Source organism: Mirounga leonina, unplaced genomic scaffold, assembly GCF_011800145.1.
Source record: "Mirounga leonina isolate KUSES-001 unplaced genomic scaffold, KU_Mleo_1.0 Mir_109, whole genome shotgun sequence".
Taxonomy (NCBI): domain Eukaryota; kingdom Metazoa; phylum Chordata; class Mammalia; order Carnivora; family Phocidae; genus Mirounga; species Mirounga leonina.
The window spans coordinates 5,263,764-5,283,290 of record NW_023270244.1 but is presented as its reverse complement, the minus strand read 5'-3'; the positions used below and the strand labels follow the sequence as shown (position 1 = coordinate 5,283,290).

Genomic DNA, 19,527 nt, shown 5'->3' with positions numbered 1-19,527 from the left:
GAAGCCATAAGCCCCAAGGTGACTGTATTTGGAGACAGGGCCTTTATGGAGGTAATTAGGATTAAATGAGGTCCTAAGGGGGCCCTAATTTGATAGAACTTGTGTCCTTATAAGAGACACTCACAAGAGCTTTCTTCACACTTGCACATAGAAAAGGCCACGTGAGGACACAGGGAGAAGGTGGCTGTCTACAAGCCAGGAAGAGGCGTCACCAAAAACCAATCCTGATGGCACCTCTATCTTGGACTTTCAGTGTCCACAACTGTGAGGAAATCAATTTGTGTTGTTTAAGCTCTTCAGTGTGTGGTATTTTGTGATGGCAGCCTGATCTGACTAATACAAAGTTCTAACCCCCAGGACCTCAGAATGTGACATCATATGGAGACAGGGTCACTGCAGATGTCATTAAGATGGAGGTCATACTGAGGTACGGTGGGTCCTGAATCTCATGTGCCTGGTTCCTTGTAAGGAGCAAAGAAGCGACTCTGAGTCACAGACACATGGGGGAGATGACCATGTGAGTGCAGGGGCAGAGTGTGAAGTGCTGCAGCTGGAAGGTAAGGAGCACCAAGGACTGGCAACCACCAGACGCTGGAAACAGGCAAGAATGGATTCTCCTCAACAAGTTTCAGAGGGAACGTGGCCCTGTCCACATCTCAACTATGCCCTTCTCACCTCCAGAACCATGAGACATAAATTTCTGTTTTTTTGTTTTGTTTTGTTTTAAGCCATTCAGTTTGTGGTATGTCCTCTCAGGAGCTCTGGAACAGATATAGTTGCCTCATCAGATCAGCCTACATTGAAGAGGACATTCAAGCCTCTTCATGGGCACAGGGCCGCCAGCCAGCTTGTGATTATCATACTCCAACATGAGCGGTGGACCAAGGACTACGAAACATTTGAGAAAATCAAACATGAGAGACAGGCTGAAACAAACAAACAGAATTCAATGGAGAATTGAAGAAAGAACACATCTAAAATACCATCATTCATAGACTCAGGCAAAAGGGAAGCTATTTTAAACAACATAAGAATAGGACACTAGAGGAAAAGGAACATTCATTGAATGAAAAGCACTCTTAGAAATTCAACACACAGGAGTAGGAATTAAAAGATTAACTAAAGGGTTAGAAGATGAAACTGAGAAACCCATCATAAAACAGAACAAAAAGAAAAAGTGACAGGAAAGAGAAGAAAAAAGATCAGAAAATTGCCTCTCACACAGCCTTCTTGGGAAGGATATATTTCATTTAAATGAGGAAGTAAAATAAAAAGGAGGAAAACAGGAGACTAAGAAATCTGAGGATCTAAAACAAGAGCCAGTCTGGAATATCTGATGGATGATAACGCACTGAGAAGAAATCTACACAACTGTGGAGAATTCGGGTCTAAATGCGCAGTAATAGAGAATAACACATAAGTGAAAAATCAAACAAACAATAAACAAGACAATGAAGAACACCAGGGAAAATAAACTACTGTGCAGGAAAAAAAAAATGATAATGGTAGGACACTGTAGAGACCAAATGCAAATAGTGTTTTTATAGCGAAAAATACTATGTAACAGGTACTCTTACATGTCAGCTACTGATTTAAATGCTTTATGTTCATTAACTCACAGAATTCTCACAACCACCTGAGGAGGTACTACAACAGTCTTCATTCTACAGATATGAAAACTGAGGCACAGAAAGGCCAAATAGCTTGTATGACGACACAGCTAGTAATAGATAGGGCTGGGATGATAACCCAGCAGCCTGGTTCTAGGTGTTCTTTATCTCTTGAGTCTATTGCTTCTTTCCAACTTGGCCTAAATAATGCAAATATTTAATACTGATCCAAACCAAATTACACTGTTATGACCCTGGGAGGCTATCATGGACAGGGAAATATGCATGTGTATAGTGACACTGGGTAGCTACTATTAATCATCTTTAATAGAAAGAAGTCAACTGATAATGTCCATCTGAAAAATTAAGAAATAGCAATATAAGCCTGTTATTTAGATATGGAAATAAATACTAAAGGATTCAGATAAAAGAGCTGAAAGTAGTGGAGTCAAGAGAGAAACAGGGATGGGGAAGGTGGGGAACTGTTGTTTTTCATAATAAAAGCTTTACAAAACTGATTTTAAAATTATAAATAAGTACAGCTCTGATAAAAATAAAAACTAAATTAAAAGTAGATCAGAATGGTAAATAAACAGATAAGCATGTGGCCTGACAAAACTAATTTTCAAAAAATTCCACCTTAATCAGAGGGTTAATCTTTACGCTTCCCAAATTAAAACCCTTGAATCAAATGACTATTTTTAATCCAAAATATGAAAAGATGGGGCACCTAGGTGGCCCAGTCGGTTAAGCCTCTGCCTTTGACTCAGGTCATGATCTCAGGGTCCTCCCTGCTCATCTGGGAGTCTGCTTCTCCCTCTCCCTGTTCATGCTGTCTCTCTCTCTCAAATACATAAATAAAATCTTTAAACACAAAATGAAAAGATGCCTGGGGAACACTTCTTGACAATAAAAAAATGTATACTTTCTTTACTGTATTTTTTTTTTTAAAGATTTTTTATTTTTATTTATTTGAGACAGAGAGAATGAGAGACAGAGAGCATGAGAGGGAGGAGGGTCAGAGGGAGAAGCAGACTCCCCGCCCAGCAGGGAGCCCGATGCGGGACTCGATCCCGGGACTCCAGGATCATGACCTGAGCCGAAGGCAGTCGCTTAACCAACTGAGCCACCCAGGAGCCCTCTTTACTGTATTTTTTCCTCTTTTATATCCACCCTAAAACTAGCAGACAACTTCAGATTTTACCAATTGAAAAGAACTATTAAGCTAGTATGTGTATTTGTTCATTTTCAGGAAAAATTAGGTCACTTTCAAAACCAAGTCAATAAGGTTTTAGAGGGCTATTTCTAAGCCTTTAAAAGAGTAATCTCCTAGAGTTTTAACCGTTCTTTGTTCTTGCTCACAGTAAATCTCGGGACCAAATGTCTGATTTTGATTTTTTAAGTGCTGTCAGCCAATCTTTTCATTGCCACGTTCTCCAACATTCTTAGAATAAGAACACGGTTTCCTAGAAAAGCTACAGCAATTACACACGACTTGGAAGTAAACACTCTATTTTCAAGTCACGAGATGGTATAAGCCTAAAAAAATTTGCAAAACCATACTAATTCTTCAGTAAGTTTACATTTCAATTACTGCAAGGCTGAAAGACTTTAAGTAGGCCATATCAGCCACACTATACAGGAAATTATATCCTAGGAAAGCTCTGTTTTAAAAATAGGCAAAGGAAGAAAGGAAGGTTGCCAAAATACACAGCACTTTCCATTTGTTTTGATTTGAGCACAGCATCTGTTTTATCAGGTGCAATCTACTATTTGCAGGCTTAAGGGGAATGGTAGTAGTTAGGGTGGAAAGAAGTAAATTAATCTAAAATGTTTGCTTTCTGAAAACAATTTTGAAGTAGATATCAGTGGAATTTAGGTAATAACCAAATTCCACAAAGAAACTGAGCTTTGGGTAAGTCAGACTGGACTGACTACTCCTTAACCCGGCAGAATCAAAGCTGAGAAAATAGACCAATCCACTTACGAAATGTACACTCTTCAACTCTTCTTCCTTTTCTTCTTTTTTTTTTTAAGATTTTATTTATTCATTTGAGAGAAAGAGAGCACGAGGCAGAGGGAGAGGCAGACTCCCTGCTGAGCCGGAAGCCCAACACGGGGCTGGATCCCAGGACTTGGGAGATCATGATCTGAGCCAAAGGCAGACGCTCAGCCATCTGAGCCACCCAGGCGCCCCTTTCCTTATTCTGAATATTCCTTTAGTCATTCATTCAAAAAACACTGAGTACCTACTATATATACCATGTACTGTTCTAGGTAGGGGAACATAGTTAACAAAACAACAAAACTCTACGGAGCTATTTCCGGTGGGGAGGACAAACACATACAAACAATATCAGGTAATATAAAAGGCTATTAAAAATATAACAGGGAAATCTGAAGGTTAACTGCTAAGAAACTACCATATGCAAAACAAAGCAAATGTGGATGGGTTCACTATATATGAAAACTTGAGAACAGAGTTCTAGTAAAACTGTTATGATCAGAGTTAGGTTCAGATTAAGTTTACGCGAGACTCAGCAAGAAAATAATATTCCAACATTTTGTCAAAAGTAAATTTAGATTGGAAATACTTAAAGAACTGCCAACATTTTCAAAACCTTCTAACTCCATCTTTTTTTTTTTTTTTTAAAGATTTTACTTATTTATTTGACAAAGAGAGGCACAGTGAGAGAGGGAACACAAGCAGGGGGAGTGGGAGAGGGAGAAGCAGGCTCCCGCTGAGCAGGGAGCCCGATGTAGGGCTCCATCCCAGGACCCTGAGATCATGACCTGAGCCGAAGGCAGACGCTTAACGACTGAGCCACCCAGGTGCCCCCTAACTTCATCTTTAATCATTTTGATCATAGTTGATTTAGATGCTTATGAGTCCTGTCCTGGTACTGACTGGTTAAGCGGCCTCAGTGCCCACCTTCTTAAAAAATATCCTTATTTTTGTGGCCCTGGAAGGTCTACTTTGGACGCACGTCCACTGGCAGGTTGTGGAAACTTTCTACTTCTTTGTGAAGCTAGAATCCTCACCTACTTTTCTAAAGGTAGCATGGTAGCAGAGAAAGAATAAAACATTATAAACAAGATATCCAATCTGGTACCATTCCTGCCTTAATGATCCATGTGACCCTGGACGAGTTGATTTACTTCTCTGAGACTGTAATACTGAAATATTTTCCCTGCCTACTTTATTTATTGATTTAGAGTTGTAGTGAGGGCCAGTGAGATATTATGGTACACGGAATAATGTCTCCCTCCCCCAAAGATGTCTATGTCCTAATTCCTAAAACCTAAGAATATGTTAGGTTATGTGGTAAAGGAGAAATCAGGCTGCAGATGGAATTCCGTTTGCCAACCAGGTGACCCTAAGATGGGGAGAGGATCCTGGTTTATTCAGGTGGACCCAATGTAATCACAAGCATCCTTGTAAGCAGAAGAGGGAGGCAGAAGAAAGAACCAGAGGGATGGAAACATGAGAAGTCTCAGCTCAACGTTTCTGGCTTTGAAGATGATGAATAGAACCATAAGCCAAGGATGCACGCAGCCTGTAGAAGCTAGAAAAGGTAAGGGAACAGATTTTTCCTTCGAGCCTCCAGAAAGAGTACAGCCCTTTAGATCCATGTCAGATTTCTGATCTCCAGGACTGTAAGAGAATACCTCTGGATTGGTTTAAGCCAGTAAGTACGTGGCAATTTGTTACAGTAGCAATTAGAAACAATAATATATAAAAGTATTTTGAAATTGGTAAGAAATCATACAAATGCAAATGTTCTAATGTGCTATCTCAGCTTGGTCTCTCTAGCAGCCTTGATGGCAGATAACATGGTCACCAGGTCTTCTGGGCTGTATCATATTTCCTTGTTAAAGGTAAATGCCCTGCCTTTTCTGTTCTGATGCCTGACCATTTCTGCTTTTAGGTTTCATTTCATTTGTGGAGAGATGATTACCATGTAACTATCAAACCAATTGCCTTTCTACCTCCCTAGTTTCTCAACTACTCCTTATTCTGCTGTTCCCAAGAGGGATGATGAGCGAACTTTTCAGTCACAATATTATAGCAAAATTATGTACAGATAATTCCTACTCTGTTAATGAGTTATTTGCTAAAAACTACAAGGCAATATGTGAAGTATATACCTAACTACACACATGTATGCATACATATGTATATATAGTAACATATATCAAGTTTTATAGTTTTTCCATCAGTTTCAATGTTACTGGATTCTCTTCCACAGGTTATCTTTAACTTATGAAGCAGAATTAAAATTTCAGGGTTAGACCATTCTTATTAATCCCAAACTTAGAGACAAATACAGTAATAAAAATTTGAGTATTAAGGGATTAAAACACACAAACCCATGTTTTTAAGTATCTAAAAATTAACACTAACAAAGTTAAACTGATGCACTGTAAGAAATAGATAAATACTTTAGAATGGTCAGTCCCTAAATAACACTATCCTTTTTGCTCTTTTACCATTAACTTACACATGACAGGCCTATTTCTTTCTTTTTTTCAAATTATTATACCTTCATATTTCTTACTGTTACTCCCTTTTTATTTTAGGGCATGGTATTTGTGTGCCCACTGGTAATATCTTCGTATTACTACAGCTTCTCATATAAACTTCATTTTTGATTTGTACTTAATTTTTTTCCAATAAAATCACCCAGATTTAGAGGGAAGATAGGAGAATACCACAAATACATACACAAAGACACAGAGGCATACCAGTTATTGCATATCCTGGGTTTATAATGTTTTATAGGGGAAATACGTGCAAAGTTGAGAAACTTCCCCCTGTATATTTCAATTGTAGTTAATTAGACTCAGAAAAAAAGATCTCCTTTAATAACAGTATGACAAATATTCCAAGTAAGAAGAAATGTATCAGCTAGTACAGTTGACCCTTGAACAACACAGGTTTGAACTGTTCAGATCCACTTATATGTAAATTCTTCTTTGATAAATATAGTACAGTCCTATAAATGTATTTTTTCTGCCCTATGATTTTTCTTAACATCTTTTCTCTAGCTTACTTTTTTTTAGAAAAAGAGCAGGAGAGTGAGAATCCTAAGCAGGCTCCATGACCCAGTGATCATGACCTGAGCTGAAATCAAGACTCCGATGCCAAACCGAGTCACCCAGGTGTCCCTCTCTAACTTACTTCTAATGGAGTATTTAACATATGTGTTAATTGACTTTACCTTATGGGTAAGGCTTCTGGTCAACAGTAGGCAATTAATAGCTAAGTTTTGGGGGAGTTAAAAATTATACGCAGACTTCCCACTGCGGGGGAACCCCTGTGTTATTGAAGCATCAACTGTAGAGGCTGATTTAAGAAGAAAAAAGACTGCAACTGTCAATAGTAATGAGGTATCTGTATATTTAAATCAATTAAAAAGCTATGAAAAAAGGAAAAAGGTTTGGGGTGAGAAAGAATTATGTTCTCAGTCTACCTATAAATTCACAGGCTAAAAAACAGACACCCCCCCCCCCAACTTCTTAAACTGGAACTTAGAGAAAATGAATAAGAGATCCAATTACCCATTTGGAAATCATACACTTACTCAAATGCCAACTGACAGTGAACTTTTTTTTTTGAAACTCTCCTTTGGAATTGTATTCAAAATTAGTTTATGAAGTTAATGAAGTTTAGTCTTTTTATTTATATAACATTTTTAACCAAAAACATTATCCCAGCTATTTCTAAAATGATTTTCTAGTCTTATATATCACAGATACATTAAGCTAGAATTAATCACTCATAAAACTATACTTACATATTCCTTCACGTTTTTGGTCTTCACAGCTTTGTATGAATAATATGCAGGATAAAGCATTCCAAACACCAACCTAAAAGTAAAAGTATGAGAAGACTAATCAAATACAATAATGCTTTTAACTACTTTCACCTAATACAAAAGTAGAAACTACATGGGAAACATACAATGGTGTATATTTGTATGAATGCAAATTTGTGTGCAGACTAAATCCACTCAGAAAGCAAAGTAAAAATATTCTCTCTCTTTTTTTTTAACAAAGAGGATTTCAATATTCTAGGTACAGTATCATGGGAAAAAATTTATATTTTAAAAATCATCATTTAAAAAAACTTTCTCATTGTACACCTGAAACTCTTAACACCGTTAATTAGACTTGAATTTAAAAATAAAGCCTTTGTCATCACAAAAAATGGTCTATGGTTTCTTGAATATTTGGAAAATGTAGAAAATCACCAAAAATAAAAATTGTCCCAACCCTACCAGAGAGAACTGCAGGCAACATTTTATTGTATGCAAATCCTACTTTTTGTCCACGTGTAATATTCCCAAAACCTAAATATAACACGTGTGTACACACACACAACCTGTAATACAAAAGTGGTCCTTTATTTTGAGACGTACTGGCTTCTAATTATAATAATGGTGCTGTCAATACCTGATATATTACAACATGCACTGAAATAGCTCTCTTTAAACATTTATAAAATGCCTAAATCATTAACAAGATTTAATTTAACACCATCTGTTAAGATTATTTTGCCAAATCACAGATCCAACAGATATGTACAATCACACATACCATGAAAGGACAGACCCAGAACCGGAACAACACCTATACATGGCTTACAGTTGGCATTTTCAGGTAATACACCATGGAGTTTTTTGCCCTCAAATATTCTACAGTACGTATTCTTTTTTTTTTTTTAAAGATTTTATTTATTTATTTGCGAGAGAGAATGAGAGACAGAGAGAGCATATGAGAGGGAGGAGGGTCAGAGGGAGAAGCAGACTCCCCACTGAGCAGGGAGCCCGATGCGGGACTCGATCCCGGGACTCCAGGATCATGACCTGAGCCGAAGGCAGTCGCTTAACCAACTGAGCCACCCAGGCACCCCTCTACAGTACGTATTCTTAATACCTTCATTACATTCCACATTGAGATTCCCTTAGTTTGTTTAAATAATCCCATATAATAGGTTTTTAGTTCATTTCCAGGTTTTTTCGATTGCGCAGAACATAAAAACAGTTCTCTGTCCATTGATATTCACTTCCTCGTTAGGATGTTACTGCTTCAAAAAGTACATACATTTTTATCTATCATCAAAATGCCCTCCAGAGAAGCAGTTCCACTTTACATTACTATACATGGCTGATCACTGGCATCATTATTTATTTATTTATTTATTTATTTATTTATTTATTTATTTATTTAAAAGATTTTATTTATTTATTTGAGACAGAGAGAATGAGAGACAGAAAGCATGAGAGGGGGGAGGGTCAGAGGGAGAAGCAGACTCCCTGCCGAGCAGGGAGCCCGATGTGAGACTCGATCCCGGGACTCCAGGATCATGACCTGAGCCGAAGGCAGTCGCTCAACCAACTGAGCCACCCAGGCACCCTGGCATCATTATTTAAAAAACAAAGTTCGCCACCTAAATGGGAGAAAAATCTTAATGTACATTCCTGAATACCAGTAAATATGATTTTCTTTTCAAGTGTTTACTGGCTTTTTGATGCACATGGTGTATGATATCCTGTTGTCTACTTTTCTGATCTATTTAAAAAAAATCTTTTGGAATAGTTTTAATTTTACAGCAACGTTGGGAATACACTATAGTTACCATAAACCCTAAGTGTTTCCCCTCTTATCTACATATTGCATTAGTATGGTACATTTGTCACAATTCACAAACCAATATTGATATATTATTAACTAAAGTCCATATTCTATTCAGATTGCTTTAGTTTTTACCTACCATCCTTTTTCTGACCCAAGATCCCATCCAGGATAGCACATTGTATTTACCTATCCTGTCTCCTTAGGTCCTCCTGGTTTAAAAAAAAAAAAAAAATTCTCAGACTTTCCTGGGGAAATGACTTTGACAAGTTTTGAGTATTGGTGAATATCGGAGGAGATCCCTTTACTGGAATTTGTCTGATGTTTTTCTCATGATTAAACTGAGGTATGAATTTTTGGGAGGAGGACCACAAGAGGTGAAGTACCATTTCATCCTATTATATCAAGGACACACTATCAACGTGATTTATCACTGTTGATGTTAACCCTGACCAGCAGGCTGAGGTAGTGTTTGTCAGACTTCACTGTGAGGTGACTTCCTACCCCAACCCTGTCCACACTGTATTCTTGGGAAGGAAGCTGCTATGCACAGGCCATACTTGAACCAGGGAATTATGTTCCACCTTCTTGAGTGGAGTATCAATGCAAATTATCTGAAATTTTTCTGCACAGGAGATTTATCTATTCTCCATTTATTTATTCAATGATTTATTTATATCAATATGGACTCCTATGTTTATTTTACACTTTGGGTTTTAATACAGTAGTACTTCATTTTGCTGCTCAAGGCTTTGAACACTGAGATCTTTCAGTTCGCTCCTGTGTCCCTCTGACAGACCTATAATTGTGAGTTTTTTTTTTTTTTTTTTAACAATGTATTACTTTCTGGCACTATATAATGCTCCAGACTCATCCAATGTATATCCTGCATCGTTCCTAGAATCAGTCATTTCTCCAAGGGGTCTTGGTTCCTTTCACTGGAGGGTGGTATTTAAGACCAAGTTCTGGGTGCTATACATGCTGGTACTGGAGTGTTGTAGATTCTAGGTCCTTCTTTATCTATTTTGCATATTAAGCAATTTTTGTCTAGGTTCTTGTTATCTTTTGATATTGTTTATAAGTTGTTTTGATATTGTTGTTTGATACTGTTTTGGTATTATTTACATATTGCTAAAAATACATGTTGAACTATGTTTGCTGGGCTGTCATTAAATAAATACCACAGAGGGGTGGCTGGGTGGCCACGGTCCTGTGATCGAACCTCACATCAGGCTCCCTGCTCAGCGGAGAGCCTGCTCCTCCCTCTCTCCCTCTGCTTCCCCTGCTTGTGCATTCTCTCTGTCAAGTAAATAAATAAAATATTTTTTAAAGTTTTTTTTTAAAGATTTTATTTATTTACTTGACAGAGAGAGAGAGTACAAGCAGGGGGAACGGCAGGGAGAGGGAGAAGCAGGCTCCTGCTGAGCAGAGAGCCCGACGTGGGGCTTGATCCCAGAACCCTGGGATCATGACCTGAGGGGAGGCAGATGCTTAACCGACTGAGCCACCCAGGGGCCCCTATAAATAAAACCTGAAAAAAAAAAAAATACCACAGACTGGATGGCTTAAGCAGTAGATATTTATTTTCTCATAGCTAGAAGCTAGAAGGCCAAGAGCAAGGTGTTGGCGGTTTGGTTTCTTTTGAGGCCTTTCTCCTTGGACTGCAATGGTCACCTTCTCACTGTGTCCTCACATGGTCATCCCTTAATCGCTTTCTTTAATCTTTTATCTCCAAATACAGTTACATTCTGAGGTACTGGGGGTTAGGACTTCATATGAATTTGGGGGACACAATTCAGCCCATAATACCTATATTTATGAAGTTTTATATTAAATAGCTGTTTGTATTTAATATTAAATAAGCTTTTTCTTACACTGAGAATGAATATCTACATTTCTATATTCTTTGTTCATTTATAGTTTATTTTTTGGTGGGGGAGGGATAGTAAATACCTGTTGACTTTGTTATTCCTCACAAAAATGAACCCTGAGTTTGGGGCTGTTGTCACCAGTTCAAAGGAATACCAAGTCTTCTGCTGGGGATTTATCTTCACCACTGGAAGCCACATTAACAATCTCTGCCTTACCTAACAACACTACCCTGTGAAGGCTACTTTAGCAGAAGCCAATCCACAGACTCTGGATATAGGATTTTTAGCCTAGCCACAGAACCCAGGGCTTTATTTTTTTATTTATTTTTTTAAAAAAGATTTTATTTGTTTATTTGACAAGAGAGATAGATAGCGAGAGCAGGAACACAAGCAGGGGGAGTGGGAGAGGGAGAAGCAGGCTTCCCGCCGAGCAGGGAGCCCTATGTGGGGCTATATCCCAGGACCCTGGGATCATGGCCTGAGCCGAAGGCAGACGCTTAACGACTGAGCCACCCAGGCGCCCGAACCCAGGGCTTTATGATTTAACACATGGCAACCCCTAAAAGGCACAGGGGTCATCCAGCCTAGTGAGTTCTGAGAAAGCAATAACCAAAACACAATTTCCAGGTCTGCGTGTTCATCCCCACTGCTGACACAAGGTACAAATCCCACAGTTAGCCGTCATAGTTCTAGTTTACATATTCGAGTTAATTTCAGTCCACTTAGTATTTCCCTTTAGAATTTGGATACAATCGATTATCTTCTATAGTCCCATGTCCTCTTGTACCACTGGATTTAAATTCAACATGACACTCTTCATTTCTGTCACTATATGATCTTTTGACTCCTCCTTCCTCTGCTATACTTATCTATCCAATCTCTAACCCAGTCCTGTTGGTTTTTCCTTGGTTAGAGTCCAAGAATATATCTTCCTATTTTATTTTCAAACCCATGGCCAGTGATACATTTAGGCTCATGCCATCTCCTCTGACTTAACTGTATAATTACCTAACAAAAGCCTCTGGCTCCAATATCCAATCAATCTTCCTAATATACCTGCTGCACTGCCTTGCTTAAAGACTTCAATAGCTGGCCTCCTTACCGCCTTGTTGACCAGCCCCTGTGGCGGCCCATCAGAACATAATTTGAAAACCTCTTCCTTATGTAAGCCATCTGTTCCAACATGGTTTCCTCAATTTGCCTTTTTTTTTTTCTTGCTCCATTAATGCCTTTTTTCCTTCAAGATCTACCACTTCTCCATAGACTTCTAATTGTTTTGAATTTTAGAATTTTTCAGGATTAATCATTTTGCCTTTAATATATTCTAGATTATATTTTTTTAATGTAACTGACTTCCAAAACATAATTTTCTCACATATAGTAAGGATTTGGTACTAGTTGATACTATGCTTATAGGTGCGGTTTGGCTTCTTTCTTTGCTTTATTTTTTAACCTCTGTATTGAATAGAATCAGTCAAATGAATAAACACAATATCCCTTAACACCTAACTCTTGTAAGAGTAGAAAACAATAATGCATTTCATTTGGAACATGGGAAAGATTAAATGTCTTAATAAACAGTAGGACAATTTTTAAGGACCACCACTATTATAATTTATTACTGCTCTAATGTGAATATTACTGAGTAATTTATTACTAACATCTGTAATATTTTCTAGGCATTTTTTTTTTTTTCTGGTTTATTTTCTTTAATATTGAGTCTTACTCTGGATGTTTGCAATCTGGGAGGTCGGGCATAAAGCCAAAGCATGAGCATAGTGTATAAAATCAAGTAGTTTATTTTAAAAGGCCACCTACAAGATAAACTCATGGTTTGTAAAGAAAGTGTTTGCTACAAATAAAATTCACCTATAAATTTGAATACTGTTTCAGTTATAGAGGCAAGAAGAAATAGATACTCATTTCCTCTTAATCTTTTTTCTGCCTAAAGAGTGAAAACTTTGCCAAAATACTCATAATACCTTTCCCTCCCACTAAGGTAAAGTTTTCTATATGTACACTGGCTATACTGAAAAATTTATACTACTTTAAAAAGAAATTTTATGCAAATGTATAGTAGAGATGGCCCTTGTATCATATTTTATATACGAGAAATACTTGAAATGGCTATTTTCTGGACAGATGTTCAGACATAAATCTATCCTTCACCAAAATTGTCTTAGAGAAGAACAGTATTGTTCAAAGATGAGTCTCAGAAGCAATGAGTAAGAGTGCTTTTAGTACTAGAAGTAATAAAGTTCTTAATGCATAAAAGTTATCAGTATTTCATTAAAAACTGATTAAAGGTTTTCCTAATTAAGATTCTAAACACAGCTTACTCTAGAATTTTTAGAAGATGTAAAAGAGTAAAAAAAAGAATGACAAAATCAGTAGTAATTCCATTACTGAATGAACCATCTTTTTTGTTAAATGCTATTCCATACATTTATACATATTACAATTTTTATCAAATGTTCTCAAGTCTGACCTGCCATTCTCTTAACTCCTTTAAAAACCTTAAAGTACCAATAAAAGTTTAATAACAAAACTGACCAAGGGTTAATCTACATCTAAACAAGTTACAAAACACTAATTGTAAGGATTTAAACTTTTATTATTGCCATTCTTTTAAAAAATGATTATGAAATATTAGTCTACGGTATAGAAACAGAAGCATAGGGCGCCTGGGTGGCTCAGTTGGTTAAGCGACTGCCTTCGGCTCAGGTCATGATCCTGGAGTCCCGGGATCGAGTCCCGCATCGGGCTCCCTGCTCGGCAGGGAGTCTGCTTCTCCCTCTGATCCTCCTCCCTCTCATGCTCTCTGTCTCTCATTCTCTCTCTCTCAAATAAATAAATAAAATCTTAAAAAAAAAAAAAAGAAACAAGCGTATTAATATAATCCCCCTATACCTATCACCCAGTTTTAAGAATTGCTAACATTGATCCTTAACATTTTGGCATTATCTTTTCCAGTTTTTTCTACAATATCTTAAAAAACACACTATTTTAAAACATAATTAACATATTTAAAGACAATATTTTAGGAACAATATTTTATAACAGAATTAAAATATAATTAAAACATAATTAACTGACATCTTAGAGCATATAGATTTTCCTGCCCTTTCACTAAATGGGATATTAACGAGCATTTTCTTACATCTTTACAAATCCTTAAAGAATGTCATTTAAAAACTGCAGGGTATAATATTCCCTCATATGGATGAAAATCATTCAAATCCTTTCCTGTGTTTACTATTTTAATGAATGCTATGATGAACAATCTTTCTATGATTACTTATAAGAGCAATTTTTGACATTTATACGAGGCAGGATATTAAGCACTTTTCATATATTGCTGTACTTAATTCTCACAATGATACCCAGGGATAGGTACTATTTTCATACCTATTTTACAGATGTGAAGACTGAGGCTGACAGAAGTTAAACTAATGTCATACACCTTGTAAGTTTATTTTCTGGATTCAAAGCATGCACTCTCATTCCAAAATCCACATTTAAAAATCAGTGTTTGTTTTCTAATGACATCCTACAAATGGAATTAACTAGGTCAAAGGGTTTAAAATTTCAAGGGTTTTGTTAACATTACCAAATGTTTTTTATTTCTATTTATTTATTTATTTATTTTAGATTATTTATTTATTTATTTATTTGAGAGAGAGAGGATCAGAGAGATCACATGAGAGGGGAGAGGGTCAGAGGGAGAAGTAGACTCCCCGCTGAGCAGGGAGCGCGATGTGGGACTCGATCCCGGGACTCCAGGATCATGACCTGAGCCGAAGGCAGCCGCTTAACCAACTGAGCCACTCAGGCGCCCCCATTACCAAATGTTTTTTAGAAGAGTGGCATCAATTTATATTCTTACAAGGAAATACTCATTTAAGGACTACTTTTAATAGCATTAGAAAAATCAAACAGATAGTAGGCATGACTACACAGATGAACTGTGTTTCTAAGATATGGATTAGAACAATCATGCAGTGTATCATTACTAAAAAAAAATAAAAAAATCCCAAAACATTATAGCTAATGATATTAACATTTCTGAACTATTTTAATTTCCCTTAAGACTGTCTTTAGATAATAAATTCCCTCTTTAATAATATAAGAGAATTTAAATCGTAGTTTGTTAAAAGTAAATGCAACAAATAGCTGATTGCCGATAATCTAAACTATATAATACTAATGGGTAAGACAATGCTCCTATAGGAATTACTTGGCAAATTCTCCTTATTCCACTGCTTTTAGAATCATACTCCCAAACAAATAAAAAATAGTAATGATAGTGTTCTATTAGACTAAAGAACTAAAAACAACTCAATGAGACTAGAGATAAATGGGATACCAAATATTAAGATGACAAAATAAACTATAGAATCAAAAATCAGAATGATGAAAGACAAATGGACGAGGCTGTTAGGATGAGTCAGTGACAGTTAACATAGATACTGTATACACTCTCAAAGAGCAATACAAAATACAACACTCCAGGCCCTTATCAAAGACTATGGGGGTGAATGGCTGGCTTAGTCAGTACAGTGTGGCACTCTTGATCTCAGGGTTCAAGCTCCACGTTGGATGTAGAGATTACTTAAAAACACAATCTTAAAAAAAAAAAAAAAGACTATAAAGCCCATTTGTCTGTAATCCACTTTACATTAGAAACTGAGACCAGTGAAATTTACATAAGATAGCCTGATCTAAGGATGGCAAAAATGCAGAAGTTTCTCTGCTGTTCTTCATTCCTGTGACCCAGACAGATAGCCAGTCATTCCTATACTCCCTTCTGCTGACACTGGCCTCAGAATCCTCTTCAACACAGCACCATAAACTCACTCACACCAACAAAGGACAGGAGCTGAGTAGGCTTATTTGCCATGGTTTGTCATCCTTGTTCTAAATCTTTATTCCTTTAGGTGGTGTCATTCCAAATTTGAATCAAGCTTGATCACCTGTTTATATTTTACGAAAAATAGGAGGGTAACAGTTTAGACTGTTATACCTATCTCCTTTAGGAGAAAAATCATTTCAACTGAGATGCTTTTTAATATCACATTCTTATTTTTTCTTGAAGTACAGGAATCCCATGGCTATAAATAGTAGAGGAATAGTGTTCAGGGCATTGTCTATTAGTATCCCTATATATGAATTTTCACGTATGAGATTTACTTTGGAACTCAGTACAATGCAATGTTTAGCATTCTTTGAGAAAATGATGACCTTCCTTCCCTCTGATAAAAACATTATTCCCTCTCTCTCCACACCCCCCACTGATTGTCAGGAAGCTCAGAAGCAAAATCTGTTCTTCAACTTTATCAATTATGGTGAACTTTAAGACTGGCATATTTGTATTTACAAATTCTGACTTTCTACTTTGCAATTTTCTTTCTAGCAGTAACTCTTATTTTTCTTTACATTTTCACATATACATTTGGCAAAAGATTTCTCAAATCATTTCAAAGAATGGAACAGCATATAAATTAATAGTTAGAAAACAGTAATCACTGCTCTTTTGCACAAAAGCAGCTTAACGGTGCCAGAGAACCAAGAAAAACATTTTTACTTTAGGTAGCTAGTAGCTAACAACCACTGGTGATTCCTCAACTTAGACACACATCAAAATCACCTGGAGAGCTGCTTCTTTAACACTGTTTTTTTGTTGTTACTCATAAATTTAACATAGGTAACTAACTGAAAGAACATAAGAATGCAAATGCAAAGTAAAAGTCTTCCTCAATTTTGAAACACTCTAGTTCCCCAAAGATAAGCATGGAAATAGTTTTTTGGGTATTCTATGGTAAAATAATTTGAATATATAAAACATTAAAAGCCAACAGTAAATTTTCAAACTCCTCATTTTCTAGTTATCTTACTACATTTTATATGGTCTTGGAAGTTATTTGCATCTATTGTGTGTATATGGTGGAAATGCTCTTTGTGGCGGGTCGCTCTTCCCAGCTCCAAATTCAGTGACCTCACATTGGTAGCTTGAAATAGGCCATTACTATGGGGAGAATTTACATCAGGGAAATTAACAAATGATAGGAATCAGTCCTCTTTCCCCCGTAGTTAAGCATTAGCAGCACACCAGCGCTTATGTGTTTCAGCCAAGGGAAACTAGAGTATCAGAAAAACCATGAAACACCATATGTACAGGGAATTCACAGAATTTGCTGGAACAAAAAAAGGCAGGTTATTATGGCAACCAAGTTTATAAAGGGCTCCATGTGAGATAGAGAAAAAGGGCAAACGTTTTCTGCCCTTTATCACAATTCACTTTAATTCTGTTTATTAGGTCTCTAATCTTAACAAAGACTCTCGTGAATTTTCAAAATAGGATCAGAATCTTAAAGGATAAGGTATCCTAGAAACCGTGTATCTTACAACAATGCCTTCTTAGGAACTTCAAATAAAACAGATGTGAATAAAAGGCAAATATAATCAAGCTGTCCTTACAGAACTTAATTTCATTGATTGTGGAATCCTCTGAGGAATCCTCAAGCCCTTCTGAATTATTATTATTTTTTTTTTTGCGAGGGAGAAAGAGATGGAGAGAGCATGTGCATGGAGGGGGGCAGGTGTGCAGTGGGAGAGGGAGGGAGAGAATCTTAAGCAGTCTCCACATTCAGCCCGGAGCCCATGCGGGGCTCGATCCCAGGACCCCAAGATCATGACCTGAGCCAAAAACCAAGAGTTGGACTCTTTTTTTTTTTTAAAGATTTTATTTATTTATATGAGAGAGAGAATGAGATAGAGAGCATGAGAGGGGGGAGGGTCAGAGAGAGAGGCAGACTCCCTGCTGAGCAGGGAGCCCGACACGGAACTCGATCCCGGGACTCCAGGATCATGACCTGAGCCGAAGGCAGTCGCTTAACCAACTGAGCCACCCAGGCGCCCAAGAGTTGGACTCTTAACTGACTGAGCCACCCAGGCACGCCTCCTTCCGAACTATTTGAAAAGCATCCTCTACAAATGGTTTAGCTCCCAAATGTGTCTATGTATAAGAACCAATTGGGAATGAGAATCTTTGGAAGTGGGGGTCCAAGAATTTGAATTTCTGAGTTCTGCATCTTCAGCAAACCTAAAGTGTGACAATATTCTTAGTTTGGTTTTGGATTAAAACTGATTGTGATTAAGCAATGTGCTGTCAGTATCGTATGCTGGTTTCGGTCTAACTGAATTTTTTAAAGAAATGTGAAAATAACAATAGGTTATCTTAACTTTTACCAAAAATCTATCCTTGCTCAGACACTAAAATATAAGAGATTGTAAGGAAAAGAGAGTTATAATACACTAAAATTTAATATCTAATAAATATTAAAATATTTAAGTTTAATCTTTGAAAATAATGAATTTATGCCTGTTTAAGGCCAAATGATTGCAACTAGTGCAAGGCCCAATAATAACACACTGTACCTGTGTATATTCTTCCTACTTGAGTCATTATGCCGCTGATTAAGCTGCCATTGTGGAGCTGAATTTTGCACATGATCACTGCCAAAATAATACATAACTTCCGTCCTCCACAAATTTTGAGAAAGATCTGTTGCTAAGAATTTCTGCTAGTAGAGAATTCCCATTCCGTAATACAACAGTGAAGTGGCCATCAGGTAACGACAGTCTTGAAGAAAATTATGAAAATTACATACAGAAACAAAAAAGTCAAACCCATGAGAAAACCCGAAATCCTGAATTCTGTAACCAATGACACAAGTTTAAAACTGCCAAGGAGAGCTAAAGACAGTAAAAATTCCTTTGAAAGACCTTATGCATGTTTTAATTATAGTCATCAAGCACTAGGAAGCTTGGAATTTTCATGTTGTCAGAGCCGAACTTCTAATTTTACTGCAGAGCTTCTCATTTCTACTCTAAAAGGAGAGCTGAAGATAACAGTGGGGAAAGAAATTGGTCCACAGCAGATCAGACTTGTACTTCATCCTCTCACTCTCTCCCCTAGCCACCCCCATCCCCCACCACTAGGGCCTACTACGTGCTAGACCCTAACGAAAGAAAAATGTTGAAAAACTATGCTGAACTCAACAGAGTACATTACAGAACCAGGGGCTGGAAACCCTTGCAGCCCTCAAGTAACCTTGCATCCTGTGGGCAGAGTTCCACAGAATGTGGGGACCATCATCTGTTAGTTATGTGAACCAATCTCCAGCATTCCCCAGTTTACCTGGTGTCACTCACTACAAATCAACTCCTAGATGATAAACAGAAGGCTCAGAGACATTAAGGAACTTCTGAATTAAGCATCCAGCAAGCGTCAAAGCCAAAACATAATAAGCACAAAACTTCTAATTTTAAGAGTTGTGCTCTTCCTTTTAGAGCAAACAACACTTTGTACTTCATATAATGTATAACCCATTGCAAGCAATATTCAG

The 19,527-nt window shown here is 37.1% G+C and overlaps 1 protein-coding gene across 2 annotated transcripts in view; it reads right to left on the bottom strand.

The window, feature by feature from the left end:
* Positions 1–19,527, bottom strand: part of LOC118020146 (receptor expression-enhancing protein 3) — a 99,185-nt gene that overhangs the window by 43,490 nt on the left and 36,168 nt on the right. For both annotated transcript variants that reach the window (XM_035020117.1, XM_035020123.1), the window contains exon 2: positions 7,409–7,481. In XM_035020117.1, the coding sequence (XP_034876008.1) occupies positions 7,409–7,481 (73 nt within the window). The remainder of the gene's footprint in view (positions 1–7,408; positions 7,482–19,527) is intronic.